The sequence below is a fragment of the Tachysurus fulvidraco genome, chromosome 1 (assembly GCF_022655615.1).
Source record: "Tachysurus fulvidraco isolate hzauxx_2018 chromosome 1, HZAU_PFXX_2.0, whole genome shotgun sequence".
In the NCBI taxonomy this organism is placed as follows: Eukaryota; Metazoa; Chordata; class Actinopteri; order Siluriformes; family Bagridae; genus Tachysurus; species Tachysurus fulvidraco.
In genome coordinates, this window is record NC_062518.1 from 10,000,622 (window position 1) to 10,024,569 (window position 23,948).

The 23,948-nt window shown below is 39.8% G+C and overlaps 1 protein-coding gene across 2 annotated transcripts; it reads right to left on the reverse strand.

Moving 5' to 3' along the window:
- Positions 1 to 1,385: 1,385 nt before the first annotated feature.
- Positions 1,386 to 23,276, reverse strand: znf280d (zinc finger protein 280D). Of its 2 annotated transcripts, none has more exons than XM_047820239.1 (20): positions 23,145 to 23,276; positions 20,343 to 20,504; positions 17,901 to 18,136; positions 16,112 to 16,217; positions 15,654 to 15,905; positions 15,462 to 15,536; positions 15,291 to 15,373; positions 14,957 to 15,183; positions 9,293 to 9,450; positions 8,984 to 9,084; positions 8,754 to 8,900; positions 7,000 to 7,134; positions 5,665 to 5,867; positions 5,424 to 5,564; positions 5,251 to 5,313; positions 4,681 to 4,796; positions 4,568 to 4,589; positions 2,732 to 2,756; positions 2,591 to 2,634; positions 1,386 to 2,513 (listed from the first exon to the last, which is right to left on the reverse strand). In XM_047820239.1, exons 2-20 carry the CDS (start codon positions 20,494 to 20,496, stop codon positions 2,027 to 2,029), a joined length of 2,775 nt encoding a protein of 924 aa, XP_047676195.1. In that variant the 5' UTR covers positions 20,497 to 20,504; positions 23,145 to 23,276; the 3' UTR covers positions 1,386 to 2,026. The 2 variants fall into 2 exon arrangements, with proteins under 2 accessions (XP_047676195.1, XP_026992914.1); XM_027137113.2 differs by having other exon boundaries at positions 4,681 to 4,799.
- Between the last annotated feature and the right edge of the window lie 672 nt (positions 23,277 to 23,948).

Consider the following 23,948-nt stretch of genomic DNA (forward strand, 5'->3'; position numbering starts at 1 on the left):
TTAAAATCTTTTTTGTTTGAAAGTTAATATATACTATGACTATTACATACATTAATTCTTGCCTTTTCATGTCTGCAACAGAGATATAATTATATATGTATATCCTGAATGCATTTTGTTTTAGAAACACCTTTACTTTTGCAAGACTATACATTCATACTTTTTTTAATATATATATTTATCAGTAAGGCCCTGAGTAAGGCCCTTAACCCTCAGTTGCTCAGTTGTAAGTTACTCTGGAAAAGGGTGTCTGCTAAATGCCATAAATGTAAATATAAAACTTCTGCTTCACTGATGCTGCTTAATAGTTTGCGTTTTTAAAGACGACCACCAGATGGCGCCCTTTACTTCAACATTCTAAAGGGAGATACTGTAACAGAAATCAGAAGGAGATGAAAAATAATCCTTCAACAATTCTTCTTAGATGGAACCTGAAATACCAGAGTATTATATTAAGCATATGGGGGAAAACACGTAACACAAAGATACCGTACTTTATTACACACCGCACACGATCCGGTTCACGCTGTTCTCACCGGTGTTTTCATTAAATCATGTGGATTTAGATCAAGGTCAAGATGAATGACAGTAGAAAATGTAAGGGAAAATAGCTAAATAACATAAATAAAAGGTTTTAGGCCAGTGAAAACACTGAGATTTGTTTTCCTGATGAATTTATTTATTTATAACAACCAATGTACCGAAGATGTAGAACTAGTTCAATTAAATTTTATTTTAATTTAATTAGATGAGTTCCATCTTCTGTCCCCGAACTCTCTATGCTGGATTTACACTAAAGAAACATGACGTCCACAACGATCTTACTATGTATACAGAAAGAAAGCAAACGGAGACCCACTTTTCACTGGCTGTAATAACATATCCAAAGATGCATGATGTTCTGGAGAAGGAACGCAAACTCTCGATGTTAGCACATTTTAACACATCGACAATTTTGCGTGTATAGTGAAATCAGTTTTGTGCTTATGGGCTTAAGTGGTGAAGATTTTAATGTTTAAATGGTTTGCTAAATTTGTAAATATTATAATTGAATGTATCACAAGATACATTAAAAACAATACGGTCCTGTGCAGAAACTTACATACCTTTACTTTAAGGCTACAAAGAGGTGTAACACTGGCAATAGCGATAATTAAGGCAAATATAGAAATAATTTTACAAAAAATCCTCCACCTGAACCCTGACTGAAACGTGTTATTTTAAAGTGCTCAGCCATCAAGTGTCTTTTTGTTCAAATAAAAGATTTGTTTGACGTCCCACGTGCACACGTCTGGATCGCGTGTAGCTTGACTCTGAAACTGTCTTATTAATGAAATGGTGAGAAGAAACCCACGAGTCATCAAGCAGCACAGTAACACAAGGTGTGTAATAAAAGAGAAGTTCAGCTTTATTCGTTTTAATTAGAGCGAGGACATTTGATGGAGCCTTACCTCTAAAACCCATTGTGCTTTTGTCCAGCGTGACTAGAACAGTGTAACTGAATGATAGAACCTCCTTTTCCAAATAAAAAAAGTATATAAAAGAATATCTTACATTAAAACATTAAAGCTTTTTTTGTGTGTGTATGTGGAGAAGGCTGTTTTTATCAGCTGGGTACACTGTGATATCATTCAGTGCACTGAGACACAGTCTCACCTAAAGTCCAAGATAATTCAAGGTTCCTTGTGTGCCAGTTCCTGGTATTAAATTAGGTGGGGGGAAAAAAGCAATGCTGATTATGGTAAGAGTTCACTTCACAGTCTCTCAGTTTGTTTCTGAAATGGACAATGGTTCTTTATAAAAGGCAATACTTTGTACTGGAGCACAGTAACACAATCAATCTCAATTCAAGTTTCGTCACAAACAGCATTTTTTCTTGTCAGTTCCAAGAGATGAACACTCCATAATCGTTAAAAGTCTTACATTAAGTAACAACCGTTAAGTAAGTTTTATATCTAGATTAAAAAAGATGTAAAAGTAAAAATGGATGTGTTCTTGTCCTATGCTACCCTGAAGCTAAAGTTGTCTAGGTGCTTATCAGGCCTGAGGTCTCTTCCTCCTCCTCCTCCTCCTTCTCCTCCAAGTCTCTTTTACAGGTAGGTGAAATGCCTTTCGTCGGTTCTGGCACGTTCTCAGCTTCATCGCCTTCGAGGACCTTGGATGGAGTGAGAGGCTCTAGCAGGGAGTGCACACTTATAGACGCCACCTTATCACCTTTATTCAGGAAGTCATCTGCTGTTACACCGCCTCCGTTTTCGATTGGGCTGCAAGGGTTGTTGGGAGCATCAGAATCCTGAGGTTCTGTCCTCACCGAGTCACTCTCGGCTGTAGGCTCCACACTTTCAGGTCCCGCCTTCTCTTCTGCGTCTTGGTGGACGGTCTGCGTTGGCGTAACTTCATTTCTAATTGGCTCAGTGACACATACTTCGCTCCACACATTAGCAATGCTCAGAGATTCCGTTTCGTTCAGCCCTGGTTTCACGGTGGATACTTGTGAAGAGGAAACCTTGGAACTGAAGATGAGAGGGATGGAATTCATATGGATGATTATACTGTACATATGAATGGTAATATAAAGAAACCTCATTACCTGTCAGAACTGCTCGCTTCTGCTTTCGGACTTTGGTCCTCGACCTGTTAGGAAACATTAGGGAACAAAATGGTACATGTGATGCACACATGAGAAGGCAAAGGAAAAGTATTTCAAGCAGGAAGTAACATCTTCACTCACCTTATCAGTGTCAGAAAGAGTCAACCTAGGTAAAGAGACAAGAATCATGCTCGTTATATAATGGAACTCGATTTAAGACAATAAAACCGATACACAAGATATAAGCACCGTTAGAGCTGCTTATATCGATCTTATGCTAATTACCTGAGAAAGCCAAGACTAAAGTAATTGAGTGACCACCGCATTAATTATCCAGCATTACAGTACATCAACAGTTAAGGAAAAAGCAATGCAAAGAGATTAACTGGATAAAGTAAACCGAGGACGAACATCTATTTTAAGTCTGAAGTACAGAACAATAGCTCTCTGGTGGATTAGTGAAAGACTCTCTTGGGGAGTGTCAGTTCTTGTGGGATAACAAAAAAAAAAGTGGTGAGCATTTTCTTACACCTCGATCCTGCAATACTTCACTTTGACTCTTAAGGACCTTTCTCTCTGCTGCACATTAGTTACGTTGTTTTCCTTTTTGCGCTAATTAAGGCCAGAGCTCGCTCCTCATTTACACCGTGTCTCCTGCACACCATTTAACGTGCGACCAAATTAGACTAACAAAATAAGTGATGGCTTTTCCACAAAGAATGATATTTACATAGAATTCGAGGGTCGGAGAGTTGGAAATTGCACACGTATTTCATCACAAAGGGCAATTTATCTAAATCAGTGGAGGTGAATCGCTCGCTCTATTTTTATCCTTTTCTCCTTACAACTCTGCCCTCTACGTTTAACAAAAGCACCAGACGTCTGGTGTCACTGTCTCCCAATACATCATGGCGTTCCGCTGAGAGCGAAGATATGGCAGAGACAATCCTCAGAGGTAATGCTTAACAATCCTGAGCAACAATAGCGAGTGACCAAATTACGATAAATAGAAATCAAAATAAGATCCTCAAGATATAGAGACAGTTTCTTCCCCTGAGCAGTAACCCTGCTTAATGACACACTGTCCACATTCTTCTAGCCCTGACACAAATACTGTCACTGCAGGAATACTGCACGCGCGCACACACACACACACACACACACACACACACACACACACACACACACACACACACACACACACACATTATACGATATGTATTTCAGTGTCTGAAGATTATTGTTCTGGCTGCCTGATGCAGGAAAAGGTTCCAAAGACATGGCATTTATAGGATACTATATTGTCTTATCATTATTTAAAGTAAACATGCAGTAAAAAGTAGATGAGAAATAGATGTTATGGAGTAAGATCAGAATTTCACTTGTTTTGTTGCTGTATCTCTAAAGGTGTGCATTAGGTTGGTTTCAAACTGCACGACTACCCAAGTATTGTGCATATAGAGAGAATAGTCAGACTTTTGAGTTTTAGCTTAATTTACTGTTAAACATCAGTCTCCTGATAAGTTTAATCAAACCGTACCTAGCGTGATTTATGTCGTGCAAAACTTTTGTTGTTGTCTTTTTTTCTATATGAAATTATAGGCTCATTAATATAAAAATGCGATATATTTGAATTAAAAAACTCCAACAAAACTGAAAACCCTTTACGATCGGACCCTGTTTGGTTTTATGCTTTTTGTCTTTATACATTACAGCACAGTGAAATTCTTTCTTCACATATCCTAACTTTGGAGGATGGAGTCAGAGCACGAGGTCAGCCGTGATACAGAGCCCCTGGAGCAGACAGGGTTAAGGGCCAAACAGTGGCAGCGCTTGGACTTGAACCTGATCCTCCAACCAATAAGCCAGAACCTTTCCCTTTATGCTCACTAATCACTTCTGTGCTCCAGGTTACGTTCTGCTATAGCGTAAAACACTGTAATGTGGAATTAGTGCCACGCTAATCAAACTGCTCACCTCTCCGCTGTCGAATCTGCATCTGCAAAGTGTAGAAGAGAATCATGCTAAGTCTGAGTATTCAAGCAGGGAAAACAAAGCAGAGATGTCTTGTGTGAGAGATTATATTTTACCTGTCTCTAAAATGACCTGGCAGCTGTGGTTAGGTCTGCTGATTAGGTGCTCGCACATGCGGTTGGCGTCAGACGCGTCGGCCAGGAACTCACAGTTCAAACACACCAGAGTCAGACTACTGCAAATCAGATCGTTATGAGATCAGACACTTTTTTAATACGTAATACATAATATCAACTCTGAATATCTGCAAAGTGACTACACACTGGTTCTAAAAGTACGTGACGTGACAGACGGCTAAGTACGGTGACCCATATTGACCCATATTGCCGGCCTGAGACTCGAACCCACAACCTTAGGGTTAGAAGTCAAACTCTAACTATTAGGCCCCCGACTTCCACGTACTGGCACCTGCACTATTAATATTTACTAAATACAACAATAACTGCACAGAATCTCTTCCTGTAATGTCCATTGAAGTTAAAGAGGATCTTGGGCTACTTCTGCAAACTATCCATTCAAGCTCAAGTTATATTCGTAGCTTTGTTCAGAGATTCATCGATTGCTTTTCTTCATATCAAATAAATTCCTGTGAACTAGTGAAAGTTCATTCAGGACTGAAAACTTACCGTACGCCTGGCAGAGGCCTATTCACCTTGTTTAATCGTAGTTTTGAGGAGCTGATGTGAAACCTTAATGAGATAAGACACACAAGTGTAATGGCGCTGGATAGAGACACACCTACAACATATACTGTATCTTGACATACTTTGGGCTCAAATTTAAACACGCCCGTCTTTACCTCAGCCGATGTCGTCTGAAAGCTTTCTGACAGCTCGTCCGATACTTGCATACAAAACATTTCAGTGAAACAGGGTAATGGCTGTATGGTTCTGTAACTTCATTCTGACACTCGATGCATTTGTGTACTCCAGGGACAAGTCTGTGGGTAAAGAATGTAGAATCCTTTATGTAGAATCCTCACATAACATAGAACACACAAAAAGAGGTTAGCTTTGCGAGCGTGTAAGTTAAGGACTCACTTTAAGCCTCTGAGCTCAGTGTTGTGTAAGGAGGTGCGGTTCTTATTGCTCTGGGTTGTCTTCATCTTTCCCATGTTGGAGTTGGACTTGTGAGCAGTCGGTTTCACCGTCTCTAGGCTCGTGGGGATGAGGTTGACGTACGACTTGCCAGGAGTGGAGGGACACATCGTAGATCCTCCACTGAATGAAGCTCGAATTGTCACCTGGGGGAAAAAAAAAAACAATAGTGCAGTGAAAGGAATAAAATAAAATAAAAAAATAAAAAACACCCCAGCAACAATAATTCATATGTTAAAGTCAGAACCACGTAACTAAAAAGTGGGCCAAATCATGTAGGGTAGTGCAAGCCAAAGCAAAACCCTGTGCCAATAAAATCCTGTGACACATTTAAAAAAAAAAAAAACAGTTCTATAAAAAAGAACCATCTGTTACAACAAATAAATCAGCAAAACATGTCCATTCCATTTTACACCTGCTATGAAGAAATGTCCGGGTAATTTTCTTTTTATTCTCAGCATTATGCTTAAGCTTGCAGGGACCGGGGGATGACACATGCCTTCAATTAAAACACGCACAGACGGCCGGAGATGAACTTATCCGATACCGAGTATCACAGATCAAGGTGGCTGACGAGATGTCAGACGTGTTCAAGCTGCCTGGAAGGCTATAGTAACTCGGTACAACTGTGGTGAGCAGAAGATCATCTCAGCATGAACAAAGCATCAAACCTCGAAGTGGATGAGCTACAAAAGCAGAGTACAACCCCGGGATCCACGGCTCTCAGCCGGCATCATAGATCTGAGGCTATCATGGGCACTGATTTAACCAAACCGGACAGTAAAAGAAAGAAAAAATATCATATTCCAGTCTGAAATACTCAAACCAGACAATCGGGCACCATCAGTCGGAGAGATCCTAATTTTAATTCATTCTGATGTTTGATGTGAATATTAATCGATGCTCTCGAGCTGTATCTGTATGATTTTATGCACTAAGCTGCTGCCACGTGATTGGCTGAATGGATAACTGCGTAAACAAGCAGATATACACCTATTAAATTGACCGGTGAGTTTATTGCTGTATGATACAAGCCACAATTCGACTGTGCCATTTCAGAGCGCTGAATCCAAATCACCAATACAAAACGTACTAGGAATATCAGAGAGGTCAGAATGCAGAGCACAATAAATATCACGGTCTGATTCATGTGAATATATATATATATATATATATATATATATATAGATACATATAGCAGACTTGTGTGATATCAAACGCCACCGCAGAAACCGATAATGCAATTACTACTATTAATAACTTGTACTTCATCCAAACCTTCGTTCCTGGAGGAAGTCCTTCAAGGCTTTTTGGTTTTTTATAAGTCCGATGATGAAGCGCTTTGTGTTCCACTTTCTCCTTGTAGGTGAGAAAATTCAGTCTGCACTTTCCGCAGCGTTGAATTCCTTTTTTCTGTGAAGTAAAGATTACAAATTGTGATCACATGCACAGTTTCACTCACAGCTTAGTAACAATTACAGTCAGAGTAAATGTCCTGCTCTATATAACGGGTTACTTTAACATCTTCACTCCGTCTCTGACACCACATCATATAACTGTTGATTGTTTTGGGTGTTTTTTCCCCTCTCATTTAAAATGTTACTCAGTTAGTCTCGGTTCCTGTTGCTGGGGGGAAAAATCCCTTTAAAGTCTTGTATAGGAAAGTAGTCTCCACTGTCAGACGGTTATGTATTGCACCAAGTTGTTCGACAGACAAGCAAATCAATCCAAGCTCTGAGATTGTACCAACAGGGCCACTCACAAGCGAGTTCCACATTTTGCTGACTTCAGACGTGTGTAGCCTCAAGCCCCCAAACCCAGAAATGAGAAACGAGGGCTTTCACCTCTCGAAGACCAGAACTCTCTTACAGCGGAGTCTGACCTACAAAATTAAACACCTCCAAAGCCCAGATTCATGAAAGATTTGTGTGTGTGTGTGTGTGTGTGTGTGTGTATATATATATATATATAAAAATCACATGCAAACTTAGCAGACCAATTTGTAAGCTGATTAAGTAGCAAGATTTCTGGAGGATTTGCGTCATTCACGTGAGCAAAAAAAAAGCATGTCTTGGCAGGAATTAAACATGCGAATGCCTGTTTTGTTCAAAGGTTTTTTCAATACGACACCATTCGATTGGTTGAATTGGTCTAAATAAGCGTACGCACTATTATGTCTTAGTGTCACGAAGCGATCGGAAAGTTTTACCATTTGAACTTTCCTATAATATTATGGCTCGGTGTTTTAAGAGTAAAACAGAATTTAAACATAGCCTGTGAAAAAATGTTTATTCACGTTGACCTTATTAGCACGATGAACGCTCACGTCTTCATGGTTTTAGTTTATCGTATCTCACCACCTCTAATCTCGGTTAGACCTCCGTTAGACACCATCACCCCTAATTTGCACCGGTTGTCATTCCCACAAACGTTAATTGTAAATAATCTGAACAGCATATTCACCAACTGCATTTTTTATCTGATTCCACACAAAAATCCCATAGCCCAAGGTTTTAACTGATACAGAATTATTCCAAATCTGAAGGTTATTATAATCATTAACTTTAGTAAATCTGTGTCCTAAATCAAGTACTCATGCACTATTCTATGGCATCTTGTAGTATAAATAGTGTAGGTAGTGTGTTCATGCTGAAAATTCCAATACGTTTTAAAAAAGATTTACTTTTCAACATTCACCGTATTCTGCTAAAGCAAGCAGAGTCACATTACATGCTTTTAACGCCTTATACTTATACATTTGAGATGCAGCTCTGGTTTAGCGTAAGAATTTCCACTAGGAAAGTGTCACATTAAGAAATAAAATATACCATTTAGGATTATCTTATTTGCTCTTTGGTAAGTGACTATTCGTCCTTCACCTGCTTAAATCGATGATTGACACACATTAAACCTGGTTTGCAAAAATCCTGTTAAAAAATGAGTTGCTAACATAACAGCATTATTAAGAGGATGCTTCCCTCCATGGTTAAACCCCAAACAGTGTCATAAACCCAAACCCACAGCTTCCACACCTGGTGTTTCATGTAATGCTGCATATACATGTGGGCACTGCGCAGGACTTTAAGGCAGAAAGGACAGAGAAGGTCTTTAGTGTTTTCATGGACGGTGCGGAAATGGTTCTCGACGTCAGAGAAGAATGACGATCGGTAGTTGCAGACCTGTGAGCAGAAATGCAGCGGTGAGATAAACAGGACGTGACGAGAAACGTTGAACGATGGCGATGCGGAGAGATCCGTTGTACCTGACAGCTGTACGGCATCTCTCCTGGCTTGTGATTGTCCTTCATGTGTTCCAACAGCACTTGTTCCGTCTCAAAGGCCAGTTCACAAATCTTACAATTAGCTAAAATGGAATAAAATAAATAAATAAATAAAAAAACACACAAGAATAAAAGAATTAATTAAGAGTTAATTGCAGGGTTTGTATTGAAAATAAATCTGGCTGCTTAATCCTGTCTCCTGGAGTATATTAGTGGGTTTGAGTGTTATAGCTAGTTATAGATTATAGTTGTGGATACATGAGATGGTGCTGGTGGTTTGTGCTGACGTACTGGTGGACTCGTAGGGGCTGTGAGCGCTCTCTATGTGGCACTGCAGCTGGAACGGGGTGGAATACTGCCGGTAGCAGTGCTGACATGTTGTGTGACTCTCCCAACTCTCACTGTTCTGTTTCTCCAGCTCCAGATGATGCTTCATATGATTCATGAACCTGAAAGAGACAGAAATAAGATACTATATTATATGGAATACAATACAACAAAATCTTGTGTGGCTACAAAGGACACAAACAGTACAAGGACACTTTATAGTGAAATAAGAAAAGGAAAAATAGTGAAATAATAGATATGAGAATAACTAATTAAAACTATATGTATACATACACATACAATTCAATTCAAGTTTATTTGTATAGTGCTTTTTACAATAGACATTGTCTCAAATATAGGTGCATCTAAATAAATTAGAATGTCATGGAAAAGTTTTGGTTATTTCAGTAATTCAATTCAAATAGTGAAACTCATGTATTATATAAATTCAGTACACTCAGAATGAAGTAGTTGAATTCTTTGGTTCTTTTAATTGTGATGATTTTGGCTCACATTTAACAAAAACACACCAATTCACTCTCTCAAAGAATTAAAATACTTCATAAGACCAATAAAAAAAATCTTTTTTTGTAAATTGTTTGCTTTCTGGAAAGTATGTTCATTTACTGTATATGAGCTTAACACATGTTGGGGCTCCTTTTGCTTTAATTACTGCCTCGGTTCGGCATGGCATGGAGGTGATCAGTCTGTGGCACTGCTGAGGTGGGATGGAAGCCCAGGTTTCTTGGACAGTGGCCTTCAGTTCATCTGCATTTTTTGGTCTCTTGTTTCTCCTTTCCCTCTTGACAATACCCCATAGATTCTCTGTGGGGTTCAGGTCTGGTGAGTTTTCTGGACCAACAGATGACATTCCACCCCCAAATCATCACAGACTGTGGAAACTTAACACCAGACTTCAAGCAGCTTGGGCTATGAGCTTCTCCACCTTTCCTAGGACCTTGGTTTCCAAATGAAATACAAAACTTTCTCTGAAAAGAGAACTTTGGACCACTGGGCAACAGTCCAGTTCTTCTCCTTATCCCAGCTAAGACACCTCTGATGTTGTCTGGGGTTCAGGAGTGGCTTAAAAAGAGGAATACAACAATTGTAGTCAAATTCCTCGACATGTCTGTGTGTGGTAGCTCTTGATGCCTTGACCCCAGTCTCAGTCCATTCCTTGTGAAGTTTACCCAAATTCTTGAATGGATTTTGCTTGACAAGCTTCTCAATGCTTCCATTCTCTCGGTTAGTTGTGCATCTTTTTCTTCCACACTTTTTCCTTCCACTCAACTTTCTGTGAACATGCTTGGATTCAGCACTCTGAACAGCTTCTTCAGCAATACATGTTTGTGGCTTACCCACCTTGAGAAGGGCGTCAACGATTGTCTTCTGGACAACTGTCAGATCAGCAGTCTTCCCCATGATGTGTAGTCTAGTGAACCAAATTGAGAGACCATTTTGATGGCTCAGGAAACCTTTGCAGGTGTTTTGAGTTGATTAGCTGATTGTCATGTCACCATATTCTAATTTTTGAGATAGTGAATTGGTGGATTTTTGTTAAATGTGAGACAAAAATAATCACAATTAAAAGTACAAAAGACTTAAAGTACTTCAGTCTGCGTGTACTGAATTTACATAATACACGAGTTTCATTATTTGAGTTCAATTACTGAAATAAAAATAAATAAAACCTCTAATGACCCCTCTGTCAAGCTCCTGCAGTTTGCAGACGACACCACACTGATCGGCCTCATCCAGGACGGTGACGAGTCTGCCTACAGATTGGAAGCTGAACGGATGGCTGTCTGGTGCAGCCTTAACCTGGAGCTGAACACGCTCAAGACAGTGGAGATGATGGTGGACTTCAGGAGAAACCCCCCTGCTCTCCCCCCACTCACCATCATGGACAGTATTGTGACAGCAATGGAGTCATTCAGATTCCTGGGAACCACAATCTCCCAGGACCTGAAGTGGGACATTCACATTGACTCCGTTGTGAAAAAGGCTCAGCAGAGGTTGTACTTCCTTCATCAGCTGAGGAAGTTCAACCTGCCACAGGATCTCTGCTGAAACAGTTCTACACTGCAATCATTGAATGCATCCTCTGCACCTCAGTGATTGTTTGGTTCAGCTCAGCTACCCAATCCGACCTCAGGAGAATACAGAGGGTAGTCCGGACTGCTGAGCGAATCATTGGCACAACTCTCCCCACTCTCCAAGACCTGTATTTCTCCAGGGTGAGCAAAAGGGCAAAGTCAATCACTCTGGACCCCTCACATCCAGCTCACTCCCTCTTTGAACTGTTGCCATCTGGTCGACGCTACAGAACCCCGAGCACCAGAATGACCAGACATAGGAACAGTTTCTTCCCTCAAGCAATCCATCTGATGAACAATTAACACCATGGAACACACAACACCTAATTGCATGTTCCACACTTGCACATTTGTACCATGTATACCTCAATTTGCACATTTCATACTTGCACACCTTTCCATATTGTCTATACTGTTTACTGTTTACTTCAGTTGCACATTCAAAACTGCACGTGTACATACAAATTGTATATATTGTATACTTCAATTGCACATTTCTCACACTTGCAAATTGTACATACAATTTATTGCCTATATTGGATATGTATATTTAAACTGCACAATTCACACCTGTAAATGTGTACATACAATTTCGTCTACACTGTATATGCCTTTCTGTTACACTGTGGAGCTTCTGTCACTGAAACAAATTCCCCGCATGTGAAAACATGCCTGGCAATAAAGCTCTTCCTGATTCTGATAAATAAACCTTTCCACAAATTCTACTCTCTCTCTCTCTCTCTCTCTCTCTCTCATATATAGATAGATAGATAGATAGATAGATAGATAGATAGATAGATAGATAGATAGATAGATAGATAGATAGATAGATAGATAGATAGATAGATAGATAGATGAATGTGTGTGTGTGTGTGTGTGTGTGTATAAATAAACAGACAGACAGATAGAGAGAATTATTCAAATGAACTGCATCTGCAAGTAAAAAGACAGAGAGGAAGACAGGAAAAAACAAAAAGATAAAAAGACAGGAAATGAAAGAATAAACAGTCTAAAAACAGAGACAGTCAAAAAATGTCTAAAGGATGAAACAAATAGAAAAGCAAATACACAACACACAGAGAGAAAGGAGAAAAAGAAACAAAAGTAAAACAAGACATCAAACCAGAAAGAGATGGAAAAGAGTAAGAAATGAGGGAAGAAGATGGAGGAAAAACCCCATCACAGAGACTGTATCAGGGAGACGTGTGCTGTGTGACATTCATGTCAACATTAGAGTTAAACGTGAGCGAGCTGCTGTGTGGGAAACTGAAGTGAGGGGATGCCGCTGACTACAGCGTGCAAACCTACACAGGAGAGGCTTTGATTCAAGCGGAAATCAGTGTTATGCAGATGAGCGTAGTTCACACAGGTAAACCACTACAAAGCGGCTACTCTTTCAAAACATAAGCTTTGTTTTCCTCCGCAAAAAAGAGCTGCTTAAAATAGACACGCTGCGGCTTGAGAATTACCGAACTTCAAAATGTTCAAAAGCAACATGCCCTATTTACGCGATACACGACGATATACCACTACAGATCGTTTAAACATATTAAAACAGACACCTACTTTAATCTTCTATAAATCAAATCTGTCCACCAGAACAAAAGCACCACAAATAGAGCGAACAGCAGGAGCCAACTGGCCGTCACAGCCATTTGGGAATAAAGGCCACGCACTGTTAAATATAACAAACCAAATTACAAAGTCGCTAGTTTAAAAAGGGACTTTTTAACAGCATGTGGCCTGTATGTGCATCAAAGCACTATTTGGACTCCCAAAGGTTTTCCTAAAGATAAATTAGCACTCATTCTCCTCACGCCTCACTTTCTAAGCATGCATAATAGCCATTATAATACCGGCAATTACAGCAGGCTTTTTTGTTTCATTTAATGATGAGCTGCTCTTCACGCTGCCTATAGCCCCCTCTCTCTCGGCTTGCCATCTTGCCCTGATGTACACCGGCCTATTTTTCAGACGTCGTGTTCTGCTACCTCAGCTCCCCTAATAGGGTTTTTTTTCTTTTCGCGGGCGAACCATGACCCTGACTGCTGGAACTTGGGGTACACTGCAAACGTGTCTCCCCATTAAAAGGAGCTTAGCGAGGCTTTTCTCATGCCGTGGCAGAGTGAAGTTATTTAATCACACCAACACTTCTTACACCAGCCAAACTAGCGGCCATTATTCATCTCTGGACCCAGGAGGGGAGCATGAAGGCTGATAACATCTCATCCATCTACAGGGGGCAGAGCTGTGATGGAGGCAGTAGTCCCTCTCTTCCTCTCAGTCATTCCCTTCCTTTACTACCTGCCTCCATTTTTCAGGCTAATTGTAGCATCATAATACACAAAATCTAGGATAATATTGGCATACGTTACTTTACTATATATATTTATAAACAAGCACTTGGTGCATCACGGAGATTGGTGTGATTTCACCATTTACTTTGAAAATATAAATATTTGTATAAAGAATACTAATTGTTTAGGGGTTTGTTGGTACTTTTCTATGAGTATGCTGTCTCTAGTAGTCTAGGGAAAAAAGAAATACTCAATGAGTGTCTGAGTTTTTCATCACAACTGAGGATTGTGACATGCAAACACTTCACAGCTGAACTTAGACATAACCGAAACACTCGCAAATTCCATGTTTTGTCCTCTGGTAAAACCGTTTTAAACAGTATCTCTAACAGAGATTTAGAGCATTAAAGGGGCAGAATCTATCTTGCACTCACAATGTAACACTGCAGTGTGCAACGTGTCAATGCTCTGAATCTTTGCTGCACTGCTACATCTATAGGAATCTGTTTGTGTGCACAATCTCACCTTGTGCTCATTTTATCGACCGAGTGCGCTGCTCAAGTCAACCACACGCATGCTACTTCTACATATTGTAGGAGCATGCAATAGGTCTCTTTTGATATTTTTACTAAGCACGGTTTGCTTTGCTTTTGAGTGCCATCATTAATCATGAAATACATCATTTCATGTAATCATATGATATCGTTTAATATCCAAAGTTTTTTTTCCCCACAAATACAAGTATGATTAAATGAGTATAATATTGAACCAATAACCAGTTCCAAGACCAGCTTTAAAAGCTTTAAGCATTTTTTTCCCCTCTGTAATGCTCTCCATCTTCCTACATTATGCCCATAAAAATCCCAACCAATGATCTGAGAACCTGACATCTCTCATGCGCATTTCAGCTCGACTTTAGACGTTTATTACTTCTTTATGCGTGATGTAAAGCTTACGATTTCACATAATAACCAGCTCTCCTTTACTTCACTGGTTAATGCGCTACATAATGACACTAATGTCACTCAGACTGATTTTACATGACCCAGTAGTGTCATATTTTAGAGAATTAGATTACATCGCTGCAAAACTCTAACTACTATTGGCAGCATGTTTTACTCAAAATGTGTCAGATCAACTGGCACCTCATTTTCTACCATAGACCATTCGTAACATTTACGTGAAATTTACACAAAATTCCTGTGAACGCCACCGCTCGGTGTGGAAAGCCGTACCTAATATTGTTCTTGAGGATTTTCAAACAGCTGTTGCACTTGAATGTCGTGTTGGACTTCTGCTCGCGTGCAGCAGACTGATCGCCTTCGCAATTTCCGTAGTAAAACTCTGACACCAGCATGATCAACTTCCCTCGCTCTGCATCACACAGACGCATCGGCATTGCGGCTCGGTCCATCTTTGAGGTTGACGGGAGGATCGTGTCCATTAATTCTGGGCAGCAGATCTGAAACATGAAATAAGAGGAATATCAAGTAGGAATGCCAAAGTCTCCCTTTACCAGGATTGAAAAAAAAAAAAAAAACACGTTCATAATGAGACCGATAAACTCACCTGCATGTGAGATTTTAATGGGTCCATCAAGTTAAAGTGAACATGACATTTAGGACACTTCCTAGGCAAGGGGCTCTCGTTCTCTGTTGCAAACAAAATTCTCTTGCTGAATAAAATAATTAGTGGAAAACAAAGTAAATGTGTCAAAAAATACAGCGAATGAAAACAAACCCATGTCGATTTTAGTTCTTTTAGACGTGCCGTTGTTCAACTCGGGCAGGGTGCTACGTTTCATTTTCCCGTTATCTATGGTCCAAGATAAAGTAGGAGAGGGGAGAGACAGACGATTAGATTAGATTAGATTAGCACCATTAACATAAATCATATCATGTCATAAATAATCTTTCATGCAAATTCACACACCCCGGTTGTTCACAGCTTGTAGGGTGGGTTGGATGTGTTTGGAAGAGATCAGAGAGCTGGATTTGCTTTGAAGGCTTTGCTGGATAGAGTGTGGACTGGTGTTGGAGTGAGACTGGGTGGAGATGTCAGCAGGGCCCTGGACGTTAGACAGCGTCACCACGTTGTTGTGGATTAACTGCACTTGGGGCCGGTGGATGACACCTGGCACTGGTTTAGGAGGTGCGGAAGTCGGCTGCACCGTCGGTTGACCGGCTGTGTTTTTTTACAAGGATCAGAACGAGGAAGAAAACACTGTGAGTTGAATAAAACTGAATACAAGATTTTCTAATGGAACTAATAATCAAATTTAATCAAAAACAAAAAAGCAAGTCTTTCATATCCTAGGTGCATTTTAAATAAAGAAATATAACAGACACGGTTTCAGTTACGTTGAAGCAGAGATCAGAAATGACGCATACCTGCCACAACAGTGAACGATGTTCCTTGAGGATACGGAGAGCCAATGGATGTGAAGAACGACGAGTTATTATTGTTGAGGTTTTGTGGTGACGCCACTATATAACCCTGAAAAGAATACAAAACACTCAGACAACACATCCAACAAAACTCAGCACTGAGCTTGAACAGAAAGCCGTACGGTTCAGTCCGTGTCAAATCACTGCGGCGCTCCGTTCGTTCAGATTTTAAACAAAAGAAGCAATTATACTAATACGAACATGATACTGTATGTCAGTGCTGTGGATTTAGGAGGCTTTAATATAAGGTTCTGGTGGTTGTTTTAAATTCCTCTGACCCCTGGTACAACTCAAAAAACAATGCTTAGCCCAAATACAACCCCGAAATGAAATGACAAAGCGTTCTCAGTAATACAAAAAAAACTGTATATTTGATATTGCTTTATACAAAACAAGATCTATGGAGATTAATGAGAAAAAAATGAAAAATGTGACATGTTTCTTTGCACATATCATCCATTTTTACATATCATCTAAGCAGTCGTTTTAACAGCGTATGACTCAAGTTACATATAACATCTGTGTCCAAACCCAAATAGTGGTCAAGTCCAAGTCTATTGAAGTTTGGTGGATTTAGAACCATAACCACTGTGTCATTTAACTTTAATACAGAACAGCTTACAAATACTGTCTCGCACACATCATGACATTAGCATGTGAACTGTAGATATCTGGAGACAAAGTAACCATCAGGTTAAAAAAATGAGTATGAGATCAGCGACATGATCTGATAGACCCAGTGATGACTGACATGCTTGAGCAAACTCGCACATCATCTGGGTGTAAGTGCTAAAAATAAAAAACATAATAATGATAATTATTATTTAATAATTAATCATAATAATAACAGTAATAATTTCCTTTTTTTTCCATTACTACAGCAAGTAGTACTGTAATAAAAAAATTCTAGGCAAAAATTCTAAAAAAAAAAAAAAAAAAATGTTCAACAAAACTGTTTGTTGGTATCACAACATAATTCTATTCTATTCTATTTATTTATCTGTTTGTTTGTTTGTTTATTTATTTATTTGTTTAGCATTTTAATACATTGTGTTCTAAATAATTTGTAATTATTCCAGCAAATTCTTTTTGGAAATAGTTAAAATACTAATGTTTCACTGCAAAAAACACCGGACACAACCATTAAAGTAGGTAAGAACAGTATACCAGGAGACTGGAATCGACTAAGATCAAGTTTAGGAAGTGAGTAGTGATGATGGGGACAAGACTGAATAGCCACATGTGGGACAGGGATGAAGTAGACCCAGGAGGGATGTTGAACGAGTAGTGACGCAAGGAATATTGTTTGAGGAGTAATTTGGGAAATGGGGATTAAAGCTGCAATGCAGGGGGTAAAGATGAGGTGACAACGAGGCGCGTAGAGAACAGGTAGAAAAACGTGGCATGGAGGTCGAGTTGCATCTCGAACTAGATCGAGCAGCAACGCTGGGGTGGGGACTGGGTAGCAATGCAGGGTCCAGGGATTACATGAGTAATGAGGATTGAGTAGCAACATGGGGCACAGGGATTGGGTGGCATAGAAGGAAGTGATTCAAGGGATATCAGTGGACATGATTTCTGCCATTGCATAGTATAGCATTTTAGTCCCTTGAGAGAAAGCTGAACGTGTCGTTACAAAAGAGCACACTTTGTTAATCCATGTGTAACACAAACGCTGATCTAGGACATAAAGTGGCTAAAGTGTATACAGTGGACATCGAGGTGTGGGTACCTGATTATTGATGATGATGGGCTGAGGTGAGACAGTGTTGAGTAACCTCGGTCCAGTCTGCAGTGGTGCTGATTGGGAGCTGACAGGGATGAAGACTGGCTGTGATGAACCTCGAACAGCGAGGTGAGGAGACTGTTTGGCAGAGTTTATCTGAGCCTGACCAGCCTTTTGGGGTGACGTCAGTGAGGTGACCCGTTGGAATGTGACATTTGGTTGGTTACGCTGAAAACCGACACCTAAACAACAATCAGACAATTAAATCTATTAAATAATGAATGTCTGCCAGTAGAAATTTCCCCAAATGTGATGGCATAAGAAAATTTCTGGCTAATACTGACAGAGAAAGCTTTTACAAATAGGGCAGATTTCTGTGGAAGGGGTATGTGGGGATTTGTACAATTACACACTTGTGCCTCTGAACACTACCAGAATGGATCTGGAATGAATCTACAGAGATGTGATCGAAACTCCAACTCTCAGCTTTACTGTCAGGTTTAATCATTACAGCCCTTTCTTTTCAGAATCCCTCCATTTTCACAGGCTGAAAAGTAAATGGATGACTGACTGATAGCAGTTTCACATCAATGTGTGGCCTGTTTCCAAGTGTTGAATTTGCATTTGGTAGCCGAGAGTCTACATATAAATCACATCCTGACTGCATCATTTTAAATCCATTATGGGGAGGTATGAAGGGAAAAAAAGTCAACTGTATCACTGTTGAAATACTTCTAGACCAGATTGTATACAAGGATCAACACTGTATATTTATTTATATACAGTCGTATGCAAAAGTTTAGGAACCCCCGACAATTTCCATGATTTTTTTTCCATGACCAGGTTTATTGGATTAACAGAAAATGTGCAATATGCATTAAAACAAAATTAGACAGGTGCATAAATTTGGGCACCCTTGCCATTTTGTTGATTTTAATACCTGTAACTACTTAGCACTGATTAATTGGAACACACGATTGGTTTAGTGGCTCATTAAGCCTTGTACTTCATAGACAGGCGCACCCAATCATGAGAAAAGGTATTTAAGGTGGCCAATTGTAAGTTGTTGTTCTCTTTGACTCTCTTCTGAAGAGCGGCAACATGGAGGCCTCAAAACAAGTCTCAAATGACCTGAAAACAAAGATTGTTCGACATTATGGTTTAAGGGAAGGCTACAAAAAGTTATTGCAGAGATATAAGCTGTCAGTGTCCACTGTGAGGAACATAAACATTGGAGAGGGGAAGGATGGTGAGAACGGTCAAAAACAGCCCACAGACCACCTCATCAACTTGCTGCAGATGGTGTCACTGTTCATCGTTCAACAATTTAGCGCACTTTGCACAAGTTGAAGCTGTAAGGGAGAGCGATGCGAAAGAAGCCTTTTCTGCACACACGCCACAAACGGAGTCGCTTGATGTATGCAAACGCACATTTGGACAAGCCAGCTTCATTTTGGAATAAGGTGCTGAAATAAAGATTGAGTTATTTGGTCATAATAAGGGGCCTAATGCATGGCTGCAAAAGAACACAGCATTCCAACAAACACACTTGCTACCCACAGTCAAATTTGGTGGAGGTTCCATCATGCTGTGTGGCTGTGTGGCCAATGCTTACTGGGAATCTGGTTGAAGTTGGCGGTTGGCTGGATTCCACTCAATATCAGCAGATTCTTGAGAATAATGTTGAGGAATCAGTCACAAAGTTGAAGTTACACCGGGGCTGGATATTTCAACAAGACAACGACCCAAAACACTGCTCAAAGTCGGGCATTTATGCAGTGGAACAAGTACAATGTTCTGGAATAACCCTCCCAGTCCCCAGACCTGAATATCATTGTACATCTGTGGGGTGATTTGAAGCGGGCTGTCCGTGCTCGGCAACCATCAAACCTAACTGAACTGGAGATGATTTGTAAGGAGGAATGGTCCAAAATACATTCATCCAGAATCCAGACACTCATTAGTCTAGAGTGTCTAGAGGCTGTTATTTCTGCTAAAGGAATATTTCTGTTATTTCTGTTGAAAATCATGGAAATTGTCAAGGGTTCCTAAACATTTGCATACGACTGTACACTTTTATTTTGAATCTCTCATTTCAGTGTCAGCCAGCTCATTTCTATAGCAACCAGAAGCTGTTTGTTTCCTGTTTGGATACTTATCTGAATTAAATCATCTATTCAGGTACAGTAATAGTGTACTCTATATACACAACAGTTTCTGCTTAAATAAATCCATACAGAATATAATATGCTTACACACTGCCTACGAATCCTTCCATCTCATAGACAAAAAAAAACAACCTGTGTGGACGGTCATCTGTTTCTCCTAGTTGTTAACTGACAAATTATTATTTATTGTATAAAACCAGCAAATACACATAAAAGAAACTTTAGCGGAAATGGTTAAATCTGAAGGTATTCAACGTGAGCGCTATGCCAACGTCCATACCTGTTCGGATGTTAGGAGACGGCTTGGAGCTGCAGATTTCCCCGACGAATATCGGTTCGTCATCGTCGTCATCGTCAATCAAACTGATTTCCGGTATTGCCCTCTGCCAAGGCTCCAACTCCTCCTCCTCACATTCCATAAACAGCTCAGACATAGTTGGACCTATAGCGTAAATTACAGACATGTGTTATATATGACTTTTCTCCCCAGTGTGACTGAACTTCAGCAAACATTCATTCAATCATCTACAGTAAGCTCTTCATCCTGGTTGGAGTCATGATGGATCTGGATCATATCATGGGAACCCTTGGTTAGAACGGGGAAATCACACTGGATGGGATGCCATGCACGCAGACACACAATTGTTCATTAATTATTTCATTAATTACATTTTCTCTGCAGTTTGGTCACCTGTAATTTAATAGTTTTATCCAGTTTAGAAACTTGCCCCATCATATAACAGACAGTCCTCCAAGACACATGACAGCCAACAGCTGCATCACAGAGTTAAGTAACACACTCAAAGAAAAGCACCATAGACCTTCTTCTGCATAGACAAATTTATAGACACACGATTAGTTGGTGTTGCTCCAAGTCTACAGGTACGAGTACACAATCTCCAGACAAATAGTATTTACCGTAAAACTCTGATAATACAGATTCCACTGACTGTAGTCTCAGATTTAAATGCTAACCCAAAATGTCCTCCTCAACATCTCTGAGGTCAGTTGAGAATCAGTCATTTCTGCTGATTAAGTGAGACATAAAATTAATTATTTTTCTGCACAATAATCTACATTCTGTAACATCGTTACGATCACTATTTCCATTGTGAATTTGCCGGCTGGTGATATTAAGAAGCGCTTTTTTAAACAAAAAATAAATCCTAAACAAAACAATCCCTTGTGGTCCGGTCCTCCGTGTCCTCATACACTACATTGACTGATCCCTTTCACAGGAGCACTCGAATACCTGCTTGTTCCTGCATTGATTCAATCAACTAATCACGAGCTGCATCACAATGCATAAAATCTCACAGATACAGGCCACAAGCTTAGGTGTCACTGAAGACACGTCCACAGCGTGCGCGGAAAATCGAGATCGTACCCGGGACCCTGGAACTCTAACCTGCTGCGTCACCATAACACACTTCAGCTGCCAGTGACATTTAAAACTGAGGAAACGATTTGCAAAATAAAGCAAATTAAAACACTTGTGTCTTTAAATGAATAGATGACGTGCGTTTGGTTCCAGAATTTTTGGGATCGAACAACATTTAAATGGTATCTATATACACATATATTTATATACATTTAAACTGATCAAGGTTTAAGACTCCTAATTCTACTCTATTCTGATGAAAGAAAAAAAAAGATCCCTGATCTCTTAATGTGACGGCTAAAAAAAAAGGGACAATAACACTGAGTATATAGTGTGAGTGTGTGTGTGTGTGTGTGTGTGTGTATATATATATAGGCCCAGCATATTTTATTAAATACAACACCTACTTGATAAGCTGATAGTGTTAACAATCACCATTGTACTGTCACTTTTTCTTCTGTGTTTTGCACTATTTTGCACCACTTTAAAATCATGCATCCTTGCACCACCCAAAAACTATCATTACATTTCTGTGTCCATCCATATTTATTCTGTGTATATGTATGTACGTGTGTGTGTAGATAGATAGATAGATAGATAGATAGATAGATAGATAGATAGATAGATAGATAGATAGATGCATAACAACATTCCTTTTGTACAGCTATATCTGTCATACCACTTCATACTGTAACATACTTGTATATAAAAAAAACACTATATTTACCCTTATTCAGTTACATACATATTACTACACCTTCTGTATAACCTCATACCCTTATTTATTATTACACTGCCACTGTAAATAAGCCATCTATGCACTTCTGGTTAGATGCATTTCATTGGCTCTGTACATGTACTTTGCACAATGACAATAAAGTTGTATCTAATCTAATCTAATCTAATAAATGAACTTACTATAACATTTAGTACAGATGATGCATCATCTTTTTTAGGACCCTTGTCCTGGATAAGCCTCTGTCCTGTTTATTTCAGTTCAAACACAAACACTTCACCACTCAGGAAGGGCTGTTAATGATAGGAGTAGATGAATGCTGCGTTATGGGAGCAGGTTGAACACAGAAACGTGTTGAACAGAGTCTACTCCAGGACCAGGGCTGGGAACCTTGGCTTTGGGATTCAATACGAGTCTTCAATCCAATTGTATCTTCAGACAGCTTTTCATCAATAAACACAATCGTGTTTAACGACATAACTAAGTTAGTGTATAACAGCATTACAATTATTTTATACTAATTAATATTAGTGCAATATTATGCGGCTATCCATATCCGCACAAAGCAAATACTGCGTCTGCACACAAGCTAAATTGCTTTATTTCCTACCACTATTAAGACAAATCCCGCCTACTGGGCGCTGACTGGGAACTGGGAGCTGATCGACAGCAGAAAGAGCGAATGAAGAACACAATAACTAATAACAATGCGGATAAAGAGAAGCGCTAGCCAATCATATGAAAGGAAGTGCGACTTGTCGGAATAGGAGTGGGAAGAAAACGATTGTGTTGTTAGCTAACCATTGTAGCTAGCTAAAGCCTAACAGAGGCTAGCCAAGTGGGCTAAGCTCAGTTAGCATTTTGAGATATAACACGTTTAGTAAACATGCTAAATGAAACAGCCGTTGCTAAAAGACAAGCCGAAACATTAAGTGTTCCATATAAATGATGGCACTGATGCTTACCTCACACACAACCTGTTTACAAATCACATCGGAGGTGGTTCACAAAAACAGACATAGCTACTAGCATGAACAGCCCCAGTGCCTGACGGGAAAATAGAGGAGGAGTCTTTTTTTTGTTGATGCATCAGACGTGTCTCTCTCTCTCTCTCTCTCTCTCTCTCTCTCTCTCTCTCTCTCTCTCTCTCTCTCTCCAGTGGTAAATCTTTCTGTACCTCTGTCTCATGTGTTCATGTATTACTTTCTTTCCATCTCAAGTCTTATTGTCTATCTAATCTCAGACTGACCCTCTGTCTCACATCTCACTGTCCCTCTGTCTTACATCTCACTGACCCTCTTTCTCACATATCACTGTCCCTCTGTCTCACATCTCACCGTCCCTCACATCTCACTGTCCCCCTGTCTCACATCTCACTGTCCCTCTGTCTCACATCTCACCGTCCCTCACATCTCACTGCCCCTCACATCTCACTAACCCTCTGTCTCATATATCACTGTCCCCCTGTCTTACATCTCACTGACCCTCTTTCTCACATATCACTGTCCCTCTGTCTCACATCTCACTGACCCTCTATGTCATATCTGGCTGCCCTTCTGACTTGTTGTCTTGCTGTCTCTCTGTGCTATCTCACTATGTCATGCCAATCCTGTGTCTCATGTCTTACTATGGCCTTGTTTCATATCTGTCTATTTCTCTGTGTTAAATCTCATTGTCTCTCTGGCTGTCCCTCAGTCTCATGTGTCAATGTCTCTCCACCTCATTTATTGTTGCCCTCCTGTCTTGGGTCTTCACATCCCTTTGTCTAG